Genomic DNA, 21,851 nt, shown 5'->3' with positions numbered 1-21,851 from the left:
CTGCTAAATAAATAAATAAATGTTTACTACATACATCGTTTCCACTCTATTATTAGAGTTTCTCTGTTGAGTGAAGTAAATAAATAAATAAAATAATCATTGAATAAAAATTTATTTAAAGAGATGAAAAAGTTAAACAAAACATGATTTTACTTAGAAACGAAACGAAAAATGGGTTTCGAGGTCAACCAGAAAAAATTACGTACCAAATAGTACCATTTTTCTTACTACCTTTAATTTTATTTTAAAATACAATTTACTCATGCCTATATTTGTCGATCCCCATCCAACAAACCTGTACACTTTTTTTTACTAATAAAACTTTTCTTATTGGTTTCAGGTAGTGCGTACCAAATTCACCAATATTTTTGTACAGCATATGAAGAAGAGAAAATTAAACTTATTATTAGTAAAACTAATTTAGCTTTGGAAGAAATTTTTTCGGTTAAGAGATTTATTTTTCCGAGCTATATAAAATTGCGTTAACTTGTTATCGTAACCAGCAATTCTGTGATTAAGTTGTTTAGTTAGAAGTTGCTTATGATACACTCGATAAGTTGTTTTTTTTTTTAAATTAATTAATTAATTAAAAGTTTCTGTTCTCTAATTTGTACATTGTAAATGATTTTCAGATCGGTTACTTCTTTATCCCGTGTAGGCTTGTTAATTAGTTTTTTACTTTTTATTATGTAGCCCTCCCCCGGTAAACACTTGCCGACAGTTTTATCGGTTATTACAGTAAATACATTGTGTCTAAATCGTTTTGGATATTTGCAAATATTTCATTCTTTTTTTAGTAACGTGTATATTTTGTCCGATATTATGGCAGTGATTAAAATCACAGGGATGGGTAGCTTTAAAACGTTTTTTTTTTAAACTTTAAATGGTGGTTTATGAAGAATGCACCAGAAACAGAGAGGCCAATGCATTCTCATTTTTAAATTCTAGTTGCCAGATTAGTAAGTGAAACTTTCCAGGTAAAACTATTCTAATTAAGACCATTAAAAATTAATATACTTTTGCTCAAGTTGTATCATAACATTCTTCTCATAAAACTTGACTTTCCTTTTGTTTAAAGAACCCAGTAAATGCTTTAAAAGAGTTTTTCGATGTAACTGGACTGTAAAACTAATAATTTATTGTTTATACTATAATATGCATCATTCGCCTCGTTATTTGGTCAAGTTTTTTCAAAAACAGCTGTGGTCCAGAAAGTTGTTAATTTTATAAAAATTAAATGAAAAAAAAACCCGTTGATCAATTGTAACAAATTTATTCATAAAATTTACAGAAAACTTGGGAAATTTATGTCTTAAAAATTAAGTTGTCCAAATGTGCCCCATTTCTTTCCTGGCACTCCTCAAGCCGAGCCCTAAAATTTTCAATAACGCGTTGGCAAGTTTCTGGAGTTATCGCTTCAATTTCTTGCTGGATATTGGCCTTTAGATCATTCAGGGTGGTGGGTCGGTTGCTGTACACCTTACTCTTAAGGTATCCCCACAAAAAAAAAATCGCAGGGCGGGCCACTGAATGTCCCCTCTTCGGGAGATTAATTTATTTGGAAAAAGCGCCTGAACGACAGGCAAAGACAGGTTGGAGATGTGGCAGGTGGCACCGTCCTGCTGAAACCAAGTGTTTCGATTGTATCCCTCAAACTCCTGAAGGGCGGGAGCGAAAAATGTTTGAAGCATGTCCATGTAACGCTGCGAATTTACGGTAATTGCGTTGCCTCGAGCGTCTTCGAAAAAATAGGGACCGATTATTCCTGATCCCGACATTGCAGCCCAAACCGTGACCTTTGGGCTATGCAGGGGCCTTTGATGTTTTGGTAATTCTGCAGTTTAGCGGCTTTTGTTAAAACTAACGAAAAATGGTCGGGTTTTTTGCAAAATGCGTGGATTTGGATATATATTTTTCACTAAGAGTGGCGGAAAGTCAAATTTTATCACGAAGAGGGTGTTATCATGCACTAAATCACTCACTATGGGACATAAATAGAATAACGTCATTAGAATAACCCTTGTATTCGATTAGTTTTGACAACAAATAGGTTACAACTAAGGTGAGGTTAGGTGTGGTGTTGCCAGTTCTGTCGTCTACTGCGTTTTGTATTATATGCGTAAAACAAAAACTGTTTTTACCTTTTCTTGTAACTAAATCTGTTATTTTCGTGCAACAAACATACCGAAGACACCCATAATGTATTATTATTTTGCTAATTTTTAGATTTTGGTCCAAATTAAAAATAATATGATTCCGCAGTTTAGCGGCTTTTGTCAAATTTGGCGTATTTTCACCGGTTTTCTTTTTTAAATAGCTTAATTTTATCTGGAAAAAATTAATAAAGTGGCGGAAGGTGTATTTTGCAAATAGTTTCTTTATAAACAAAGTGAAGTACTCACAAATAAAGGTAAACTGATTTATTTAAATTTTTTGCTGTTCTTTTTGCATAAATTAAATGACAGTCGCTATCTGTCAAATGGGTTGTCGACTCTGGGAGTATGTGTGCAGTGTTTTGGTTTGTTCCGTTTCTCTATCACCGCGAGGTAAACATAAGGCGCTGCGCACAGACCATAGATATACCCAACCCAACCCAACCCAAACCCAAACCGTAGCGATCGAGAGTTCTAGCCGTGATACTGGTTTCGTGGCGTCAAAATTGAAGCCGAGATTTGGTGGCGCACGCCGTACAGTGGAACGACTAAGTGGAGATACCGCGGGACCTAATATTTTACATTTTACAAGATAATATTATTTATTTTTTTTATTATTACGTATTTTTAGGTACCGTCAAATGGGGTTAAGTGAATCAAAATAAGTGGTTTTTTTCGTTTTTCTGCCAAAGTATTAAATTAAAAAATATGTAAAAAATATTGTAGATTCTGGTAAATGTCTTAAAAGATTTTATTAAAACTTGTAAGCATTTAGGCATGGGAAGTCCTCCATTTTTTTTGATAAAGTCTGATTCACTTTACCCTCCGGTTTGGGGTAAAGTGAATCATGTATTAGAAGTGCTGTAAAATTCACTTTAAACATAATGTGGGTAAAATGAATCAACAAAAAATAAAAAAAGAAGATTTAAACGGAAAAAAACACTTAAAAAAAAACAAATTCTTTATTCTAAAGGTAACAAAAGTAAGATTAAGTAACAAAGTCTTATTCTATAACACATTCTATCACAGAATATTAAGGCTTTATAAAAACAACAAACTTAGGAACTTTTCTTTAAACAAAAATGGCACTTGGTAAAAAAAACTTAAGTCTACATACAAAACATAGGAAAATTAACAAAAAAGAAATTACTCCAACTTTTTAAATTCGTCGTTGTCTAAGTTAAAAACAAATTTACCCCTCTTGAAAGACTTTTGACGCAGTTTTCTAATAATTTGGTCTTGGCTTATTAGGCAAAGGTCCTGTATTTCTGGATAAACAAAATACCCCTTTTCCGAGTTTCCCTTTTTTCTCATGGCATTTATAGTAAATTCTTTTTTCTTTGAACAATTCTCGATTTTGCCAACAAACAATCGATCTCGTTTCTCGGTTGGAAACTTTGCAATAATAAACTCCCCAATCCTTGGCTCCATGGATAAGTCTGTGTCGATCATGTAAGTATCATCATTCGATGTCGACGGATTTGGATCAAACTCGTCAAAGTTTTCAACAATATTTTCGAAATCACTTAGGGAAACTTCTTTATCTAACTCTCGATCTAACTCATCATCCGATATTTCCAGGGCTCTTCTTTCGTTTTTTTTCATGTTTTTTTTAGATGATTTTTTTGTGGGTGTTTTATCTATTATCGTTGATAATAAACTTTGACTTGACACACTTTTGCCAGCCTCGATAATAATTTTTTTTCCTCTCTTTGTTGATTGATTCGGGGTAGTTTTTAAATTTTTTAGGTGACTGATTATTGTGTTACTCCAGGCCTGATCATTATTCTCACCATTTTCATCGATGTGTAAATTTCGTGGAATTTTATTTAAAACTTTGTTGGGATCGAGCGGAAAAATTCCACATGCCTTAAAACCAGCAAAGGAATTTTCTTTCGACTTTATGCCAACCTTTTCCACACTCTGTCTCAGCAGCCTTGGAAACTCCGTTTTAGGAATGACTCCACGGTGTTTTAGTTTCCATTGTTCCAAGGTGGATCTCCATGCAGCTTTTAAAGGCCTAAAATACGCGACATCGAGCGGTTGAAGCAAATGAGTTGAATTGGGAGGGAGTAAGACAAAATCAATTTCATTATTCTCACATTGCTGTACGACATTAGTGGTAATGTGGCAATTTAAGTTATCGCCTATTAAAACTTTACGCTCAGCAAGCTTTCGAAAATAAGGCATGACAATTGTCTTAAACCAGTCCTCAAATATATCAGAGTCAAACCATCCACTCATGCTTCTGTTATATCTTGCTCCTTCAATTCCTCCCTCTGTCCAACCATCATAGGAATGTTTTGCCTTGTATACCGTATATGGAGGCAGTAATGTTCCATCAGCGGGTATTGTAAACATCACAGTTGTGCTGGTCTTTGAGGAGTCTATTAACCTATGGGCATGCTTTGCACCTCTTTTTGTAATTACTTTAGCCGACCCGGGATCATCCACAAAATTGGTCTCGTCGTAATTGATAATATTTTGAGCAGGGACGTCTTTCAACGTGACCTGCAAGTTTTCAAAATATTTTTGAATAACCTCGCGGGTTAATGCACCTCTAACGCGTTTTGTATTTTCAGCCAACTTAACGGTAAGGTCTTTATTTCTGCTCATAAAACTTTTGAACCAGTCCATCCCTGGCATATTTTCTTTAAATCTGGAATCCCTTACTCCTAGTCTATTTAGATATTGTTGCACAATTGCTCTAACATCTGTACTTTTTAATGGGAATCCCCAGTCGGCGCAAATTTTGATTGTCTCCTTTAGTCTTAGCTCTTGCTCACCACTTAGTACAGGCTGTCGACCATATTTTAAAGAATGTTTGCCATGATATCTTCTTTTAATGGTACTGAAAGGTACACCAAATCTTTCAGATGCTTGTCTCATGGACATATCACCTCGTCTAACCGCTGCCACTGCTCGACGAACATATTCTTGATCGTAGTTACATTTTCCCTGCGGCCCCAATTTTTTTTTGTAAATTCTCGGCATGCTAAAAAGACCAAAACTAATAAAAAAATATTTCTTATATAAAAAATTATTTAAAAAAAAAGTTCTAAAAAATTTAATCATAAATTTACAGCGACACTTAAATGATTCATTTTACCCATTAAGGTTTGGTTAGGTTCAGAGGTTGGTTTGGTTTGGAGGTTCATTAACACCCAAGAGTTCATCAACACCCAACGGGAATGGGAGGGGATGGGATGGGTTGGGTTGGATTGGTTCTTAAATTGTTCAAGCACCGCTCATCAAATTTTGCGTATTTTTACAATTTTTTTTAAATGGCCTAATTTTACCAAAAAAAAATTAAAAGTGGCGGAATGATACGATATAATTCGCCGCGAATATGTGATTTTTGATAGAACTTAAAAAAAAAGAAATTTTAAAAATGATGTACTCCTAAAAATAAATTTTCAATTCAATCAAATTTGTGTTTATTACATGTAATTGACATTTTAAGTTATATGTAATGAAACTAGTGTATAATGTTATGATTATACACTAGTTTCATTCATCATTTTTTATATGTTATGATAATGAATGACTAAACAAATACAGAGTGAATTCTCCACTTTAGAGAAAGCCAGACTGGAGACAAGGCTTCAGCTGCAGAATGACAAAACTGGCAACACCACGCCTAACCTCAACTCAATTGTCACCTATTTGTTGACAAAACTAATGGTATACAAGGTTATTCTAATGATTAATCGCATCCTATAGTCAGTGATTTAGTGCGTGATAACACCCTCTTCGTGATAAAATTTGGCTTTCCGCCACTCTTAGTGAAAAATATATATCGGAATCTACCCACTTTGCAAAAAACCGACCATTTTTCGTTAGTTTTATCAAAAGCCGCTAAACTGCAGAATTACCGATGTTTTTGCTGCGGGTTTGTTGCACATCAGTAGCGACAATTTTGGGTGTTCACATGGCCATTTAGCTAAAAATGAGCCTCATCGGAGAAAAAAATGTTGTTGAATCGCTGAAATCGATTCATTACTTCGTTGGCGAACAAAAGTCTTGCAGGAGGGTCATTTTCCTTTAATTCCTGCACTAATTGAATTTTGTAAGGATGCATTTTTAAATCATTGTGAAGAATTCGCAGCACCGACGATCTGGAGACATTTAATGCCGCCGCGCGCTTGCGAGAAGACAAGGTCGGTTCTCGGCGTATAGACCCTCTCACCCGAGCAACCGTTTCGGGAACTCTCGTTGTCCTTGACCGACCCAAATTTGGTTTATTTAACGTCGAACCGGTGTCGTTAAACTTACGTACCCATTTTACGATCAGCTGTGGGCTTGGGGGGCACTGGTTAATGTCATGCAAATCAAAATGTGCCCGATATCTAGGGCGCACAACGGTGGCCGAATTGTTGTTACGGAAATACTCTCGTACATAAAACGAGCGTTGCTCTCCCGTATAGCGCTGCATGGTGACTAAATTTCCCCGAACCAAGCTATCGATTGAGCACGCGCGCACGATTCTAGCCCCCCTACCAAATTTTATACGAAGCGTCAAAAAATGAACAACTTTCTGAACCACACGTTACAATACCAAATATTTTAAAAAGCAATAATATGTTGATATCGTCTGTCTGGATAGCTGGAGAATTTGGCAATTTCCAAATGGTAAGTGATTCCTATCAAAGTCTATTTGTATAAATGTCTGGAAATTTGCAGGAAGTAAACTTTGCCAAATAATTGCTGAATGAATTTCCCATCCGAAGTTCCATTTATATAAAAAAAATTATTTGGTATCCAAATATTCCGTTACTGTCTGGAGTTCTTACTCACTCTCGCCAATGTTGACTTATCAGACAAAAAGTAGAGAAAATCTTAAATTATTTATTTATCAAAAATACAAGTAGCATTAGCAAATATTAATTACCTGCCAGATTACCATAGGTATGCTGCAATGACAGCTTAAATATACTAATTGTTGTCAAATGTTAAAGAACTAAATTGTGTTTTATCTTCGTTAATCTGAATTTCAGTCTTAAATAAATAAACGTTTATTATGAAATGACAAAATATTACATAAAAGGTAACATTCACATAATGTGTTCTTCCAGGCTACCTGACTGCCTTTGTAATTAAATTATTCATATATTCGTAAAAGTTGCTTTTGTCCAGTAGATTATATAGAAATTGAAGTTATTGAACAGTTAAAAAATCAGAAAAATCCACTGACATTAAAACCTTTTACTTGAAATGCGCATACTTCGTGTTGCTATCTGAAAAGCTGCAGCTAATAACTCGAAATTCCCTGAACTGATTTCCAGAAAACGCTAAATGGAAAGTTGCAAATTTTTAACTTATTTTACTTCATTCAGATTATACTTCATTTCAACTAGATATCAATTATGAGTGGTTTTCTTATAGGCAATTGAACTTTTGAACTCAGACTAACCCAACTTCCTGGAAAATAATTTTAATTACTTGGTGAAAAAAAATCGGAATGACTGCCTGGAAAAATTAGAAACATCATGAATATCAATTGGATTTCTTTGTGCAAATGATGGAAATATTGTTTTAATTCCAGGCAGTTGAGTCTAAAAAACTCCGTACCAATTATCAACCCAATTGTCTAGAAAATGTTTGGAAAACAAATTGGCGAAACTCCATTCAAATGAATTTGATTTTTCCATAGAAAACTGGCCGGAAAAATTGAAAATAACTTCATGGAAGTTAATTGGAGTTCTTTCTATGGATAATGGAAATATTGTTTTAATTCCAGGCCGTTGAAGGCTCTCTGGTGCCTGTTATCAATCTTTTACAAAGAATTGAAAGGCAGTCGACGACTCTATTAAAAATGTGTAATATTGCTTATGGGGAGTTTTCTTCCAGGCACGTTAGGACTCTTTGGGTTTCTCAACTCAATCCAACCTAACTGGAACAGGAAAATAATTTTAATGTCTTGAAAATTAATTGGACAAAGACAAAATTGGAAAATATTCATGGAAATCAATTTGATTCCTTTATGTGGATAATGGAAATAATGTTTTAAGTCCAGGCAGTTGAAGACTCTTTGGTGCCTCTTATCAATCGTTTAGAAAGAATTTAAAGGCAGTTAGGACTCCTGAGTTTCTCAACTCAATCCAATCTAACTAATAGGAAAATAATTTTAATTTCTTGAAAAACCATTGGACAAAGACTTATGTGGATGATGGATATAATGTTTAATAAGACTCTAGTGCCTCCAGTTATATCATTAAATTCCCTGGAATATTATGATCCATTCTTTAGAAAGACCTTAAAGGCAGTGAAGACTTCTGCATGTCTCAATTAAATCAAACCCAACTGCCTGGAAGAGATTTTTCAATCTTCGAAATGAGATCAACCCTATCCAACTCCCTGGAAAATAATTTTAATTCATTGAGAAAAAAAATTGGTAAAACTGCCTGGAAAACTTAGAAACCTCATGATTATCAATTGGATTTCTTAGTGCAAATGATGGAAATATTGTTTTAATCCCAGGCAGTCTAAAAAACTCCGTACCAATTATGAACGCAACTGCCTAGAAAATGTTTAAAATGGAAAACAAATTTGCAAAACTCCATTGAAATGAACTGGATTTTTCCATAGAAAACTGGCCGGAAAAATTGAAAATACCTTCATGGAAGTTAATTGGATTTCTTTCTATAATTAATGGAAATATTGTTTTAATTCCAGGCAGTTGAAGACTCTTTGGTGCCTGTTATCAATCTTTTACAAATAATTTAAAGGCAGTGGACGACCCTATTTATTACTCATGGGGACTTTTCTGCCAGGCAGTTAAGACTCCCGAGTTTCTTAAGTCAATCTAACCTAACTGGAACAGGAAAATAATTTTAATTTCTCGAAAAATAATTAGACAAAGACAAAATTGGAAAATCTTCATGGAAATCAATTTGGTTCCTTTATGTGGATGATGGAAATAATGTTTTAAGTCCAGGCAGTTGAAGACTCTTTGGTGCCTCTTATCAATCCTCTAGAAAGAATTTAAAGGCAGTGAACGACTCCATTAAAACTGTGTAATATTACTCACGAGGAGTTTTCTTCCAAGCAGTTAGGAGTTTCTCAACTCAATACAATCTAACTAATAGGAAAATAATTTTAATTTCTTGAAAAACCATTGGACAAAGGCAAGTTTGAAAAACTGGTCAGAATTAAAAATAACTTCATGGAAATCCATTCGATTCTTTTATGTGGATGATGGAAATAAGGTTTAGAAGACTCTGGTGCCTCCAGTTATATCATTAAATTCCCTGGAATATTATGATCCATTCTTTAGAAAGACCTTAAAAGCAGTGAACACTTCTGGGTGTCTTAACTAAAGCAAACCCAACTGCCTGTCGGAGATTTTACAGTCTACGAACTACATGTCAATCATTAACTGAAGCTAAGTGCCTGGAAAATAATATGAGTTAAATTTACCATAATACATATTTAAAACCATTTCTATACATTTTTCTCTGGCTGCTTTAGAATTTAAACAACCAAAAACGATCATACTTATGCATCAGACAAAGGATAAACCCACTCTTTTAAATTTAAAAAAAGGCGTTTTAATGCTACCAGTAAATCAAATAGGTTAAGTCAGTTCTTCGCATTCATTTTGTTTGTTTCCATTGCTTTTAGGTAAGTTTGTTTTCTTAGTCATATTCATCGGATAACTCTTTATTTCGGTTATCAGTACATAATCAATAATATAACCATTATAAAAAAACAACCTCATATAGTTTCCTTCCTTCTCGAATTCACGATTTTGTAAATATTAGGGTTGCGATAATATTTTTTGAGGAGCCTAAATCATTTCCGGTTAAAAATGTTATCAACACCCTGGTTTATTTAGTTCATATATCTACTGGCATGGTTCAAATGTTACTGTGAAGAACCTTGTATTAAAATTAGCGTTAAATAGGCTTGGGTTAGTGCTTTTCTTTTATCCGACACTGGCCCGAGTAAACATTTCTAGCAAAAATGTGACCCGGTACTCTTTATAAGAGTTGTGTAACATAAAATGAAAAACAAAGTTATTATGTAAAATGATCGCTACGATTATTATTTTTCAAATTTGTACTAAAATTATTTTTCAAGTTACATTTATTGAAAATTTTACTTGTGTATAATAAATAATATTGAAAAAAATGAAATAAAAAATTTTAAAAAATTAATAGATTTAAATAGAGTGTATTTATTTTCGGACGCTTCAGCTCGCCAAAACGCCTCTGAATAAATTCAGTCTCTGAAACACTTTTATAAGCATTAGTTGTGTAAGAATAAATCGGTTTTTGATGGCCATGTTGGTGAAACACCATCGGAGTTGTTTTATTTGTTGATCCACGTTTTATTTTTTTTTTTAAATTGTATTACAAACTAATAATTAAAATATCATGCGACTGGCTACTGCACCTTGAATGGAACCGAAAGAAGGCATCAGTAATTGGCACTTTTCGTTCGATATTCTCGAGGCGGTCGTAAGGTACTTTTGGAAAAGTTCATTCAGGATTTGATATTCCTGAAAAGAAAAAAGATAAACATATTAGGGTTTAGTAAGTCAGTCAATAAAGCGCATAATGTATATTTATGTACCATAACAACAAGATATAAACAATACTTTTCACTCAAAAAAAAAACAAGAATACTATTAAGCAAAAGTTGAAATACCGTTACAATAAATGGATAGTGTTAACGAACAAGGAACCAAGCGCCATTTGGCAGAAATCGAGTTTTCTGGACAATTTTTAAAAAAAATTTTTTTTTTTTTTTCAAATTTATTTATTTATTCATACATCAATACATAATAATATAAATTACATGAATGTAGGAATGTAGGAACATACTCATAGGCAACTAGGTAACTTAAAACCTGAATGAGCCTGTTAACAAGATTTTTTATATTACAAAATATCAATAAATCCATCTGATGCTAATTTATATTCACTTAAGACCTAAACTACATATTCGGTTACTTAAACCTAACCTATATAAATTCCAATTTATAATTTTAACTGCTGTTAAATAGTTCTTTAACTTTTTTATTATTTGTATAAATATAATGTCTGCAAGATTTCTTAAATTTTTTTTTATTCGCTATTTTTCTTATATCTTTTGGAACTAAATTAAATATTTTTGGTGCAAAATAATTTATAAAACGCTTATTTAAATTTGTATTACTTTTGGGAGTTTTTAAGTGTTCATTAATCTTATTGCGAGTATTAAAGGTATGTGTTACAGCAATATTCAGTTCAGGATTTTTATGAACAAAGCAACAAACTTCCAAAACATAAAGTGATCGGACATCAAATATATCAGATGAGTACAATAAATTGGTTGAATATAGTTTATTTTTCCCAAACATGATTTTTAAAATATAATTTTGTACCACATTTAAGGGTTTCAAAGAAGTTTGGTACAGTCCACCCCATGCAACAATACCGTATCTAATCAATGACTCAACCAATGCCCTATAAACTGCAACCAACAATTTCCGGCTTAAGATTTGTTTTAGAATGTAAAATTTGTGTAAGAGTTTTCGAATATTTTTGGTTAGATTTAAAATGTGGTGATTCCATTTTAGATGCTTATCAATAGTAACACCCAAATATTTAGTGAAGTAAACTTCTTTAATAATATTATCCTGTTGTGTATTGTTTTCTATATCAAGAGAATTAAATGATGGGCGGTTTGCTTCAGTTAATGAAAATGCAATATAGTGAGTTTTTGATATGTTAAGTGATAATTTAAAAGTGTCTAGCCAGTTTTTTATCTTACGTATTCCGATTATTGCACTGTCTTTCACATTTTCCCATGTTGTTCCAGAGAAAATTATTGCCGTATCATCTGCGTATGATATAACAGCACCATCTTTAATTTTTAATTCTGTTAGTGAGTTAATATATGTAATGAACAGTAAAGGTCCTAACACGGTTCCCTGAGGTATTCCTATTTTTATTTCTAATGGTTCACTTAATGTATCCTCAATTTTTAAATATTGCTGCCTTCCAGTTAAATAACTTTGAAAAACCTCCAATACTGGGCCCCTAACTCCATTTGAAGATAAAACATCCAAGAGAAGATCATAGGGCACAGTATCAAAGGCCCTTGCCAAATCCAGGAATACTGTAATACATTTCTTGTTCTTTTCCAGTTTATCTGTTATTTGTTTAGTAAGTTGATATAGGGCATCTGTTGTACTTGACCCACTAAGAAAACCAAAAAAAAACCACCACTAAAAAACTAAGAAAATTGGGTGAATAAATACTTTGTCTACAGGTTTAATTACTAAACATTCTTGAAAATACAACTGCGGCCATCTAGTGACAAAAGTTCCGTTTACAATGACAGCCATCATTAAAATTCCATTTTAAAAGAAAGAACCAAGTATTGTTTACTGCAGTGCCGGTTAATGATATTTTTTAGTTAATTTTTTAAGGAAATATCAAAAAACTAGTTATGTCTCGGGGTAAAAAGATGTTGCAGGCGCTGGAAATGCTAAAAGCTCAAGAAAATTATTCTATCTTTATAACCTAAAACTGTGTATATCTGTGGTCCCTTCTTTAAAACCGAGAATTTGATATATATGGCTGTTGGTTCCGTTTAGGTGTCGTTTGGTTCTTTTTAAAAAAAAAATTTGTTTTTAAGATTTATAATAACATTATCTTCAATCCTTAATAATAAGATGTTTTTTATATGATGCGGTCATCAAAAAAATTAATAACGATTTTAAAGAGGCAAGAGAAAATGTTCATGTACAGGCGATTTCTTTTGACCTAGAGAAATCTTTGCCATTACCAAGAATCCCCACAAACATCATGTTTTATAAACGCCAGTTATGGCTTTATAATTTGGGTATTCAATCGGCAAAAGAAGGAAAATCTTACTGTTTTCTCTGGACAAAAGGTACTGCTGGTCGCGTGCGCAAGAAGTGGGATCTTGCATAAAAAAATACTGCGAATATTTTTTGGAAAAAAACAACAGATTTACATTTATGGTCAGATTCCTGTGGTGGACAGAACCGTAATATTAAACTTTGCCTAATACTAAAACATATATTCCTATTATATCCATTATATCCTAAATAACTCTTCAACTTTGCAAAATATAAGCATGAAATTTCTGGTATCAGGCCAGGGTTTCTTAGCCAACGATTCGGATTTTGGGGACATTGAAAAGGCATTAAAATATCAGCAAAGGTTATATACGCCACAGGATTACGCCAATGTCATGAAGAACTCAAGAAAAAAGAGTCCATTCATAATACATACAATGACTAAGAATGATTTTATCTCTTCCGAAGTATTAGAAAAACATATTAATAGAAAAACTATTGGGGAAAAAATAGACTGGCTTGATGTCCGGCAAATAAAACTTAATAAAAGCTCCCCTTATAGTATATTTTTTACATTCAGACATGATCAAGATTCTTTTGTAGAGGTTGATATTAAACCAAAACATAAGGGTAAACAGACAGAAGTATTTAGTTTACAATTGCCAATACTTTATCCTAATGGCAAACCAATTTCAACGCCTAAACTTAAAGATATAAGATCCGTTATGCATCTTATTCCCGAGGCAGATCAGAGTTTTTATACGTCGCTTATAGCTGGCGAAGAAATTATTGACGATATTGATGGATACAATGCATATTTAGATTTCCAATATCAAGAAGACTAACAATACTGCTGTTGTATAATAATTTTGACTATTTTTTTTTTAACGCAATAATGTTTTTTTTACATATCAGGCCAAAGAAAATGCCAAATAAATTTTGTTATAACAATTAAATATTTTTGTATAAATTATACTCATAAAAAGCAAGCTGTTATTTTTTTAACCATTTTTCCCGCTTAAGAGAAATTTGAGGGTTTGAATTATTTGCATTTTACCATTTTTCAAAAATGCTTTTTATGTATTTTCTCGTTTTTAAAAAAGGAACATTAATGTACATTGAGAAATTTAATCGAAAGAAATCCAGAAATAGCCTATTTAAGATTAATAATAAAGAACCAAATATTTACGGCATTTAAATAACATGCGATTTAAAAACCAAATTTTTCAGAAAAGGTAGTTTTTGCAAAGGAACCAGGCGTTTGGTTCCCTTTTTATTATCGCATTATAATAATAATAGTAGTGAACCATCCGTAAAATATCCAAGTTTTCAAATTTTTTTTACAAATATAGCTTTATTTGACTATAGATAGTTTACATTATATACGCAGACACTCTACTTTTAGGAAAATACCATCATAATTGTTTATAACTTTTTTATGTGCAATAAACTTATTTCGTTAAAAATCTCGACTTTAAAATTTGGCGCTTGGTTCTTTGTACGTTAACACTATCCAAATATCACTGTCAAAAATCAAGTGAAATCGAACTGAAAGTATAACTCGAAAAATTCATGGTAAGTTTTTGTTCAATTTTCCTTTTTTCGGGTTACATAATTTTAATTATTATTTAGGTCCGATGATGCTCTAATCGAGCGAAACATGTAACCTTTGTCATTTTATGAAGTGTATTTGTGATGCTGTAGATTTTGTGTTTTTACCTTTTATAAAAGAACTGAAAGTATTCCTTCAGAGTATAAAATGCACAGGATAATAATAGCTATTTATGTATCAAGGGCATTGTAAGGACGATAATGCCTGGAAGGTGGAAATAGTAGATTTAGGCCTGATGAGCATTAGAGTCTAACAATGCCCGTGGTGCATACAATGCTTTATGTTTTACCTAAAAATTGATAATTATGAACAAAAATAATTTTAATATTAATTAAAAAATAGGGTCTACCTGTACAGGTAGGTAGGTATACGTACATACCTACCTACAGAAATTTATTAAGTGACTTGCAGTGATTATTTAAGTTTGACTTTGATGTTTCTGTCACTTAGTCAGTTGGCATTTTTTGTTTAAATATTTGCTTAAAATGGAAAAAATTCCACAAAATATAAAAGGCCATAAAAGCGACCGAAAATCTTTTGCCAGTTAAATCAAGGCAACAGTATGATCGGGAGTATGGCATATTTGGTATTTGGAAAGATGCCAACGCAATTGTTCAAATAACCGAAACCGTTCTAATGGCATATTTTCAGGAACTGGTAAGTTATTGATTTTATTTTAATAGGTACATATGTTTAACCAATTTTGATATTTTTAGTCGGAAAAATACAGTCCGAACTCTCTCTGGACCAAGTATTCTACCCTAAGGTCCTCGTTAATGGTCTATAAAAATATAGACATCTCGCAATACCATCGTCTCATATCTTTTTTAAAAGTTAAGTCGAAAGGATATGTCCCGAAGAAGTCTAAAGTTTTGGAAGGAGAACAAATAATACAATTTATTAAGAAGGCTCCTGATGATATCTACTTGGTACACAAAGTCATATTGGTAATGGGTGTTTTTGGAGGTTTAAGACGAGATGAGTTGGTCAAAATGACCATTGATGATATTGAAGATAGAGGAACGGTCTTGGTTATAAAGGTACCAGAAACTAAAACTTCAACTTCAAAAAGTTTTACTATCATTGAAGAAGATTTAGGCGCTTTAAATTTAATAAAAAACTTTATTTCCAAAATAAAAATTACAATTTTGAAATGTCCCGGAAAATGTAGCTGATCCCACTATAGAATGGTCGGTGTTTTTTGTGATGGTAGAGGTGGCAGCACTAACGCTATTTTGTATAGTTTGTAAATTGTCCATTAAAATTATTTTTGTATAAAATGGATGTTTATTCTTTATTATGAGAGAAATAAAATTGGATAAGCAATAAAATTTCCGGGCGTTATCATAATGCCCGCTTATAATGCCCTAGGTGTGATAGCAGGTATTATTGCTACCATAACATATTCCGTTTCTAAGGTATTATAAATCAATAATAGATAGGTAAAACATAAAAAACTTATTATATCTGAAGTAAATTGTTGTATTTAAGCGTGACGAAAGGATTTAATTAAATTGAAAAAAAATTAGGTCTGTATTTAAGAAAATTAAGTTGATTGTCGCCAGAAGCCGAACTGTCAGATTAAATATTTAATCATACTGAGTTATAGAGCAGAAAAAGTGGCCATGAAAATTAGTTTTTTGTCATTTTGAGTTGGCTTAAAAGAAAATTCCAGTCTATTTCGAATATTTTCGGAATTTTTAAAAAAACGTAAAACGGCATTTTATTGTATTGAGCATAAAATTGCGCCATTTTGGCTCTATTTAACCGACCCTCTATCTCTTACGGTTTCCGAAATCCCAATGATGCGCGTCGAATTCGAGCCACCCTCTACTTTGGAAATACGCGTCGTGCTGAGTGATAATGCGGTTAGAGTAAACGAACTTTTAACAAGTTCCTTTCCTAACCCCTTATTAGTGTTTTATTAGGTGGCCGCCTAAATATCCTGATTTGTCACAAAAAAAGATGTGATGGTATTTGAATCAGACCATTTACAGTCACCGTGGTAGTAGGCCAGTTAATAAAGTAGTAGAAAGTTAATAACGTTTTGAATATGTTGTCTGTTAAACAAAAAATTATGTTTCGCATCTATGTTTTTTCGTATAAAGTTAAAAATAATATGTTACCATCATATATTTGTAAGAAGGTGAAGTTTTTTAGAGATGTTCATCATTATCAAACTCGAAACTGTAACAATTTCATACTAATCGATAGGTGTAACTCTAACCAGATGTTAAATTCTGTCCTACAGAGAGGCTTACAAGATTTTAATAGATTACCAGCAAGCATAAGAGACTGTGATTCTGTAAATAATTTTAAAAGGCTGGTTAGGGCACATATATTGTCCTAGGATTTTGTTACCTTTGCCTAATTGTTTTTTTATTTCCATTTTGTTTATTTTTTATAGTATGTTGTTTAGGATTACTATTTTAGTTTAACACTTATTTTAAGTTTAATTTTAGTGTGTGGCTTGAATTATCATAGTAAATATATGTGCACATAAATATTGTAGTGAAGTGAGAACAATGATGAGGTGTTTGTGGGTGGCAGAAGAGCTGTGTTTGCTATCCATGGAACAACCGGGATACTGAAAAACTATTCATGGATTAACCGGGATTTGAAATGGTCTCTCCAAAAAAACCAGGACACCCTGTATTCGATCTATTTCACCAGCTCATAGGTAATTAACCTCATGACCGAGATTCACCTATTGGCGTAAAATTTTATGGTTATTAGCGACCACTGCAAATTTTGATTACATCAATTGTTTTGTTTAGATCCACATGTTAATAGTAACCTTAAGTACATATGAATATTTTATTTTTTACACAATAAGCGTATATGGATTAATTTATAAGGGTATATTCATAATTAATTAATTAATAATATTATTGTAAAGTTAGTAAGAGCGCTTTAGGTTTATGTATGTGGTAATTTTTAAAAAATTTCTGAACCAGTTTTGGTGGCGGGATGCTTAGGTCGCCGATATGGCAATGTTTAGACGGACCGGAATATTGCGGTATTCCTTGGATTAACCGGGATGCTGCTGTTCCTGGTAAAGCCGGGGCGTTGTAAGTGTCGGGGATCGGGGTACCCAGCAATTGATATTTATTGCTTACTTATACACTTGCGTGCATAGAAATCGGCCCACTGTAAACTTTTGACTTTAAATATATTTTTTTTTTAAATTATACATCAGATCAAAAAAAGAAATATGCTGTTTGAAAGACAATTTAATATCCTTTAATATGAGTATAAATTTATGAAAACTTATTTGAACATCCTATTCTTAACCTAGTGAAATTAATACATTAAGAAAATTAGGCTTTTTTATTATTAATATAAATAGGGTTATTGACAATTTAAAACTTAACATTTATTTTTTTAATAATGGGTATGACCTCCTCTTGCCCTAATAACATCTCTCATACGATTAGGCATAGATCTAATCAAGTTTGCTATTGTTTCTTGTGGGATGTTTAGCCACTCTTCTTTTACTGCAACAATAAGCTCTGGGATCGAGTTTGGGGTACGAAGTCTAGCTCGAATTCTTCGTTTTAGCTCATCCCATAAATGTTCGATCGGATTTAGGTCAGAACTGTATGCTGGCCACTCCATAACCCGAAAACCGACTTCTGCAATGTAATCTTGCACGATTCTTGCGGTGCGCGGCCTTGCGTTGTCATGCATAAAGGTAAATCCATCTCCAATGTAGTCGACGTAAGGTACCACATGAATTGCTAAAATCTCCTCGATATACTTAGCAGCCGTTAAACCTCTTCTTCCGTGAACACGGTCGCCCCTACGAATGAACTGAAGGTCGGTTCGTGCTTCTATAGAAATTGCACCCCAGATCATGCAGGAACCACCTCCATAAGCACTTCGCTTTTCAAAGCAGCAATCTGCAAATCGCTTTCTTGGTCTTCGGTACACTTTCCTTCTTCGGTCGCTACCATGGAGGCATATTCTGGACTCATCTGAGAACAGAACAGATCCCCATTGTTCCAACGTCCAATTCAGATGATCCCTTGCAAAACGCAGGCGTGCTTGCCGATGAGCTGGAGTAAGTTTTGGACCAATCGCAGGTGTTTTAGGGGTCAGGCTATTTTCCTGCAGTCTTCGTCTCACTGTCCACCGAGTAATAGGCACTCCTCGCACCTCACGGAGCTGTCGTTGCACTTGAACGGCATTAAGGTGACGATTTCTTAATATTGTTGACACAATGAAGCGGTCATCACAAGCGGTTGTAAATCGCTTCCTACCTGTTCCAGGTCGCCTATGAAAGGATCCAGTCTCCTCATAACGTTGGCACACTCTTCGAACCGCTGCGCGAGTCAAATCCAATTGTCTAGCAACAGCTCGCTGACTAAGTCCATTTTCGATTAAAGCAATAACTTGGGCGGCTTTTTGTGGTGTAGTATGCATTAAATTAACACACTTGAACACTATTGAGGTTATGAAAATCGAATAATATGCAAATTTTAGTTGCAAACGCAATAATTTTATTATTCGACAAATTTGTTATATTCGTTACAATCACCACATAAACACGGTTCATTTGTTTACCGGTTGCTACGCATATAAACGATAAGCCTTCTTGATAAATTTCTACTCATATTAAAGGATATTAAATTGTCTTTCAAACAGCATATTTCTTTTTTTGATCTGATGGATAATTTAAAAAAAAAATATATTTAAAGTCAAAAGTTTACAGTGGGCCGATTTCTATGCACGCAAGTTTATATGTACTCTTGCTGACTAAATATGTTGTTGAATTAGGTTTATGAACATTATTATCAATATTATATGTATTTTTATTTTTATTAATTTTTTGGGAAATTTGTTGTTTTTGTATGTAGCTATTTATGCTAAATAAAGATTATTATTATTATTATTATTATTATTATTATTATTATTATTAATTTAGAGGAATAATGGCAGAAAAATGACTGAGTGCTTTAATACCATTAGTCTAAACAAAAATCATAAAATCGAACCAGGAACTTCCATATAACATCGTCAAAGTCATAAAATAAATTTGTACTAACCTTTTCGAACGGTTTATTGAGATCGCTCTCGTTTTGCATCTGTAACTCGACCACCAAAGCCTGAATTTCATAGACAGGCAGGCAAAACGGTTGCGAGTTCGGAGCTAAAGGCATTTTAAACCCATACAACTCTTTGCCGTAACCTAAGGCCGCTAAAAGATACTCGTGGGACACCTCGAAGGCTTCTTCCAAACGGCCCGAGCGATGGAGCAGCCTTAGCAGTTCGGCGGGGTTTTTTTCCTTAAAAAGAAAAACGTTTTATTAAAAATGCGTTTATTTCGTGCAAAACAACCCTTACTTTATAGGAAGCGATTAGCCAGAACGGCAAGTACATTCTCATCGATATGAATTTTTCGCATACGGCTTTGTGAAGGAGGGTCGCGTTGGCCTGTTCGTATTTTTTCAGGAACGTTTGCAGGAGCTCCCAGACTATTGTGGAGACATTTTCACGGTTCGCCGGCAAATCTAAGAAAAAAATTAGGAAATAGAATGACTCAACCTTTAATGAAGACCTGTTTGATCTTCACGTTACCTAAAAACACACATTTCTATTCAAAAATCAAGGTTAAAGTGGTTGGACCTCAGTTACCTTCATTTGTAAATAAAAACTAGATTTTCTATAATGTTTTTAGATTGATATACAGGGTGTTACAGAATAAGATGCTGATCCTTAAGAGTGTTAAAGTGTTGTCGTGGCCACTTTCAACAGCTCATCTAAACTATTTTCATTTTTGTTCACAAGGTGTATCATAGTCGTACATAATATTTTTCAAAAATATTAAGTCTATGTTCCTGTATGGACGTTACTGGTTAAACTTTAAAAGAATCTACATCAAAAAATTGCTGTTGATACTCAGAGGGTGTGTGCTAAATTTCATAAACAAATCTAGGAAGTTAATAAAGTTATGATGAAGAAACGCCCTTTAGTACAAAAGTTAAAAGGGTTTAGGACAAACTTTTTTTCTTAAAATCACTTAAGTATTAAAACCTTTAAGGATCAGAATATTCTGTAACACCCTGTATAATTCCTGATAACTGGAGGTCAATTATCGGTTTTTAAAGTCTCCCCTTATAAATATTTGGAAATTTTTAATGTGATTATTATAATTTGAATTAGTTTAGGATAGATTTTAGAACAGTGTAAAAAAAAGTAAAATTAATTAAAAAAAACTATATACTTTCCAGTGATAAAATTTGCTAAGATTAACAATTGTATAAAATGCGATGTCTTACCTTGTAAATCGTTTTCTACCAACCAATTCCACGCGTCCGGATTCTCGTCTTCGCTTAGGGCGATACACCGAAGCGTAAGCGACTCAAATACGGGCACAAAAGACACCGCGTAAGTGCTGCACACTTCTAAAGCGGTCTTGTATAAACCGGCACAGTTTAGAAGGGTCACCAGTTCATCTGGAGCTAAAAAACAGCAAAGGAAAATTAATGAAAATATACTGAAAACTGGAGGCATAGTACACACGTTTTTATTAAGAAAAGATTTGATGGCAATTTAAAAAAAAAATATTTACCAATAACGTTCGAGGACATCCCCGGATCGAAACGGGCTAATTTCAGCTTGGCACTGTAAAAAGTCAGTTCCTTCTTAATGGTGTCAATGGTGACAACTTCCACTTGCTTTTTAATGCGGAAAATTTCGCTGTCTTTTTGGGAACCGGCCGCCGATTCCAGGGTCACTTCTATCTCGTCTTCGTCCGGGTCTGAGGGACGAACCACCCACGCATACTTAAACAAAAACACCATTTTAAAGTTAAAGAAGTAGTCTATACTTGCAGTGGAGTTAATATGTCAATAAATAATTGAAGATTATCCTAGTGTGGTAATTATGTGATTTTAATGTTTGTGTGGAACCGGTTTGGTCACTTTCTCATGTATCTTAATATGACCTTTTTATTTATTGTTAGTAATTTTAATCTTTGACCTTGCCAGAAGCACTGTGGCCTTTTATGTGTTGTGACGAAAACCCTCATTGTATATCCCTGATGATGGACATCTTATATGTCCGAAACATGTAGGATAGATGATTTCTCAAATAAATTTAGTGGAGGATGACCGAAACTATTTTAGTTACCCTAACGACGAAAAAGATAAACTCAAATGATATGCTGATAATAATAAAAGAAATTGATGAGGAATCCTAGAAAATAAAATCTAAATATTTGATTAATAATAACGATGGACCTATTTTAGTTCACTTTTGGAAAAAA

At 33.2% G+C, this 21,851-nt stretch overlaps 2 protein-coding genes and 1 long non-coding RNA gene across 4 annotated transcripts in view; 2 read left to right on the top strand and 1 right to left on the bottom strand.

Moving 5' to 3' along the window:
• LOC126733864 (KAT8 regulatory NSL complex subunit 1) overlaps nt 1-10,322 on the top strand; it is a 51,330-nt gene extending 41,008 nt beyond the window's left edge. For both annotated transcript variants that reach the window (XM_050437287.1, XM_050437286.1), the window contains exon 11: nt 341-10,322. The gene's annotated coding sequence lies outside the window, so the exon portion shown is untranslated. The remainder of the gene's footprint in view (nt 1-340) is intronic.
• A 139-nt stretch (nt 10,323-10,461) lies between these two features.
• The window catches only part of LOC126733862 (nuclear pore complex protein Nup160 homolog), a 68,016-nt gene continuing 56,626 nt past the window's right edge, over nt 10,462-21,851 (bottom strand). The window contains exons 19-23 of the mRNA XM_050437283.1: nt 21,156-21,369; nt 20,863-21,045; nt 19,928-20,094; nt 19,630-19,869; nt 10,462-10,656 (exon numbers count right to left, since the gene is read on the bottom strand). Coding sequence (XP_050293240.1) covers nt 10,522-10,656; nt 19,630-19,869; nt 19,928-20,094; nt 20,863-21,045; nt 21,156-21,369 — 939 coding nt within the window. The 3' untranslated portion in view covers nt 10,462-10,521. The remainder of the gene's footprint in view (nt 10,657-19,629; nt 19,870-19,927; nt 20,095-20,862; nt 21,046-21,155; nt 21,370-21,851) is intronic.
• On the top strand, nt 14,133-15,861 carry LOC126733877 (uncharacterized). The gene is made up of 2 exons (XR_007659895.1): nt 14,133-15,238; nt 15,298-15,861. It is a non-coding gene; the product is annotated as an uncharacterized LOC126733877 (long non-coding RNA).

This window comes from Anthonomus grandis, chromosome 3 (assembly GCF_022605725.1).
Source record: "Anthonomus grandis grandis chromosome 3, icAntGran1.3, whole genome shotgun sequence".
Classification (NCBI taxonomy): Eukaryota; Metazoa; Arthropoda; class Insecta; order Coleoptera; family Curculionidae; genus Anthonomus; species Anthonomus grandis.
Note: the sequence above shows the minus strand (reverse complement) of the source record. Positions and strands in the feature narration are given on the sequence as shown.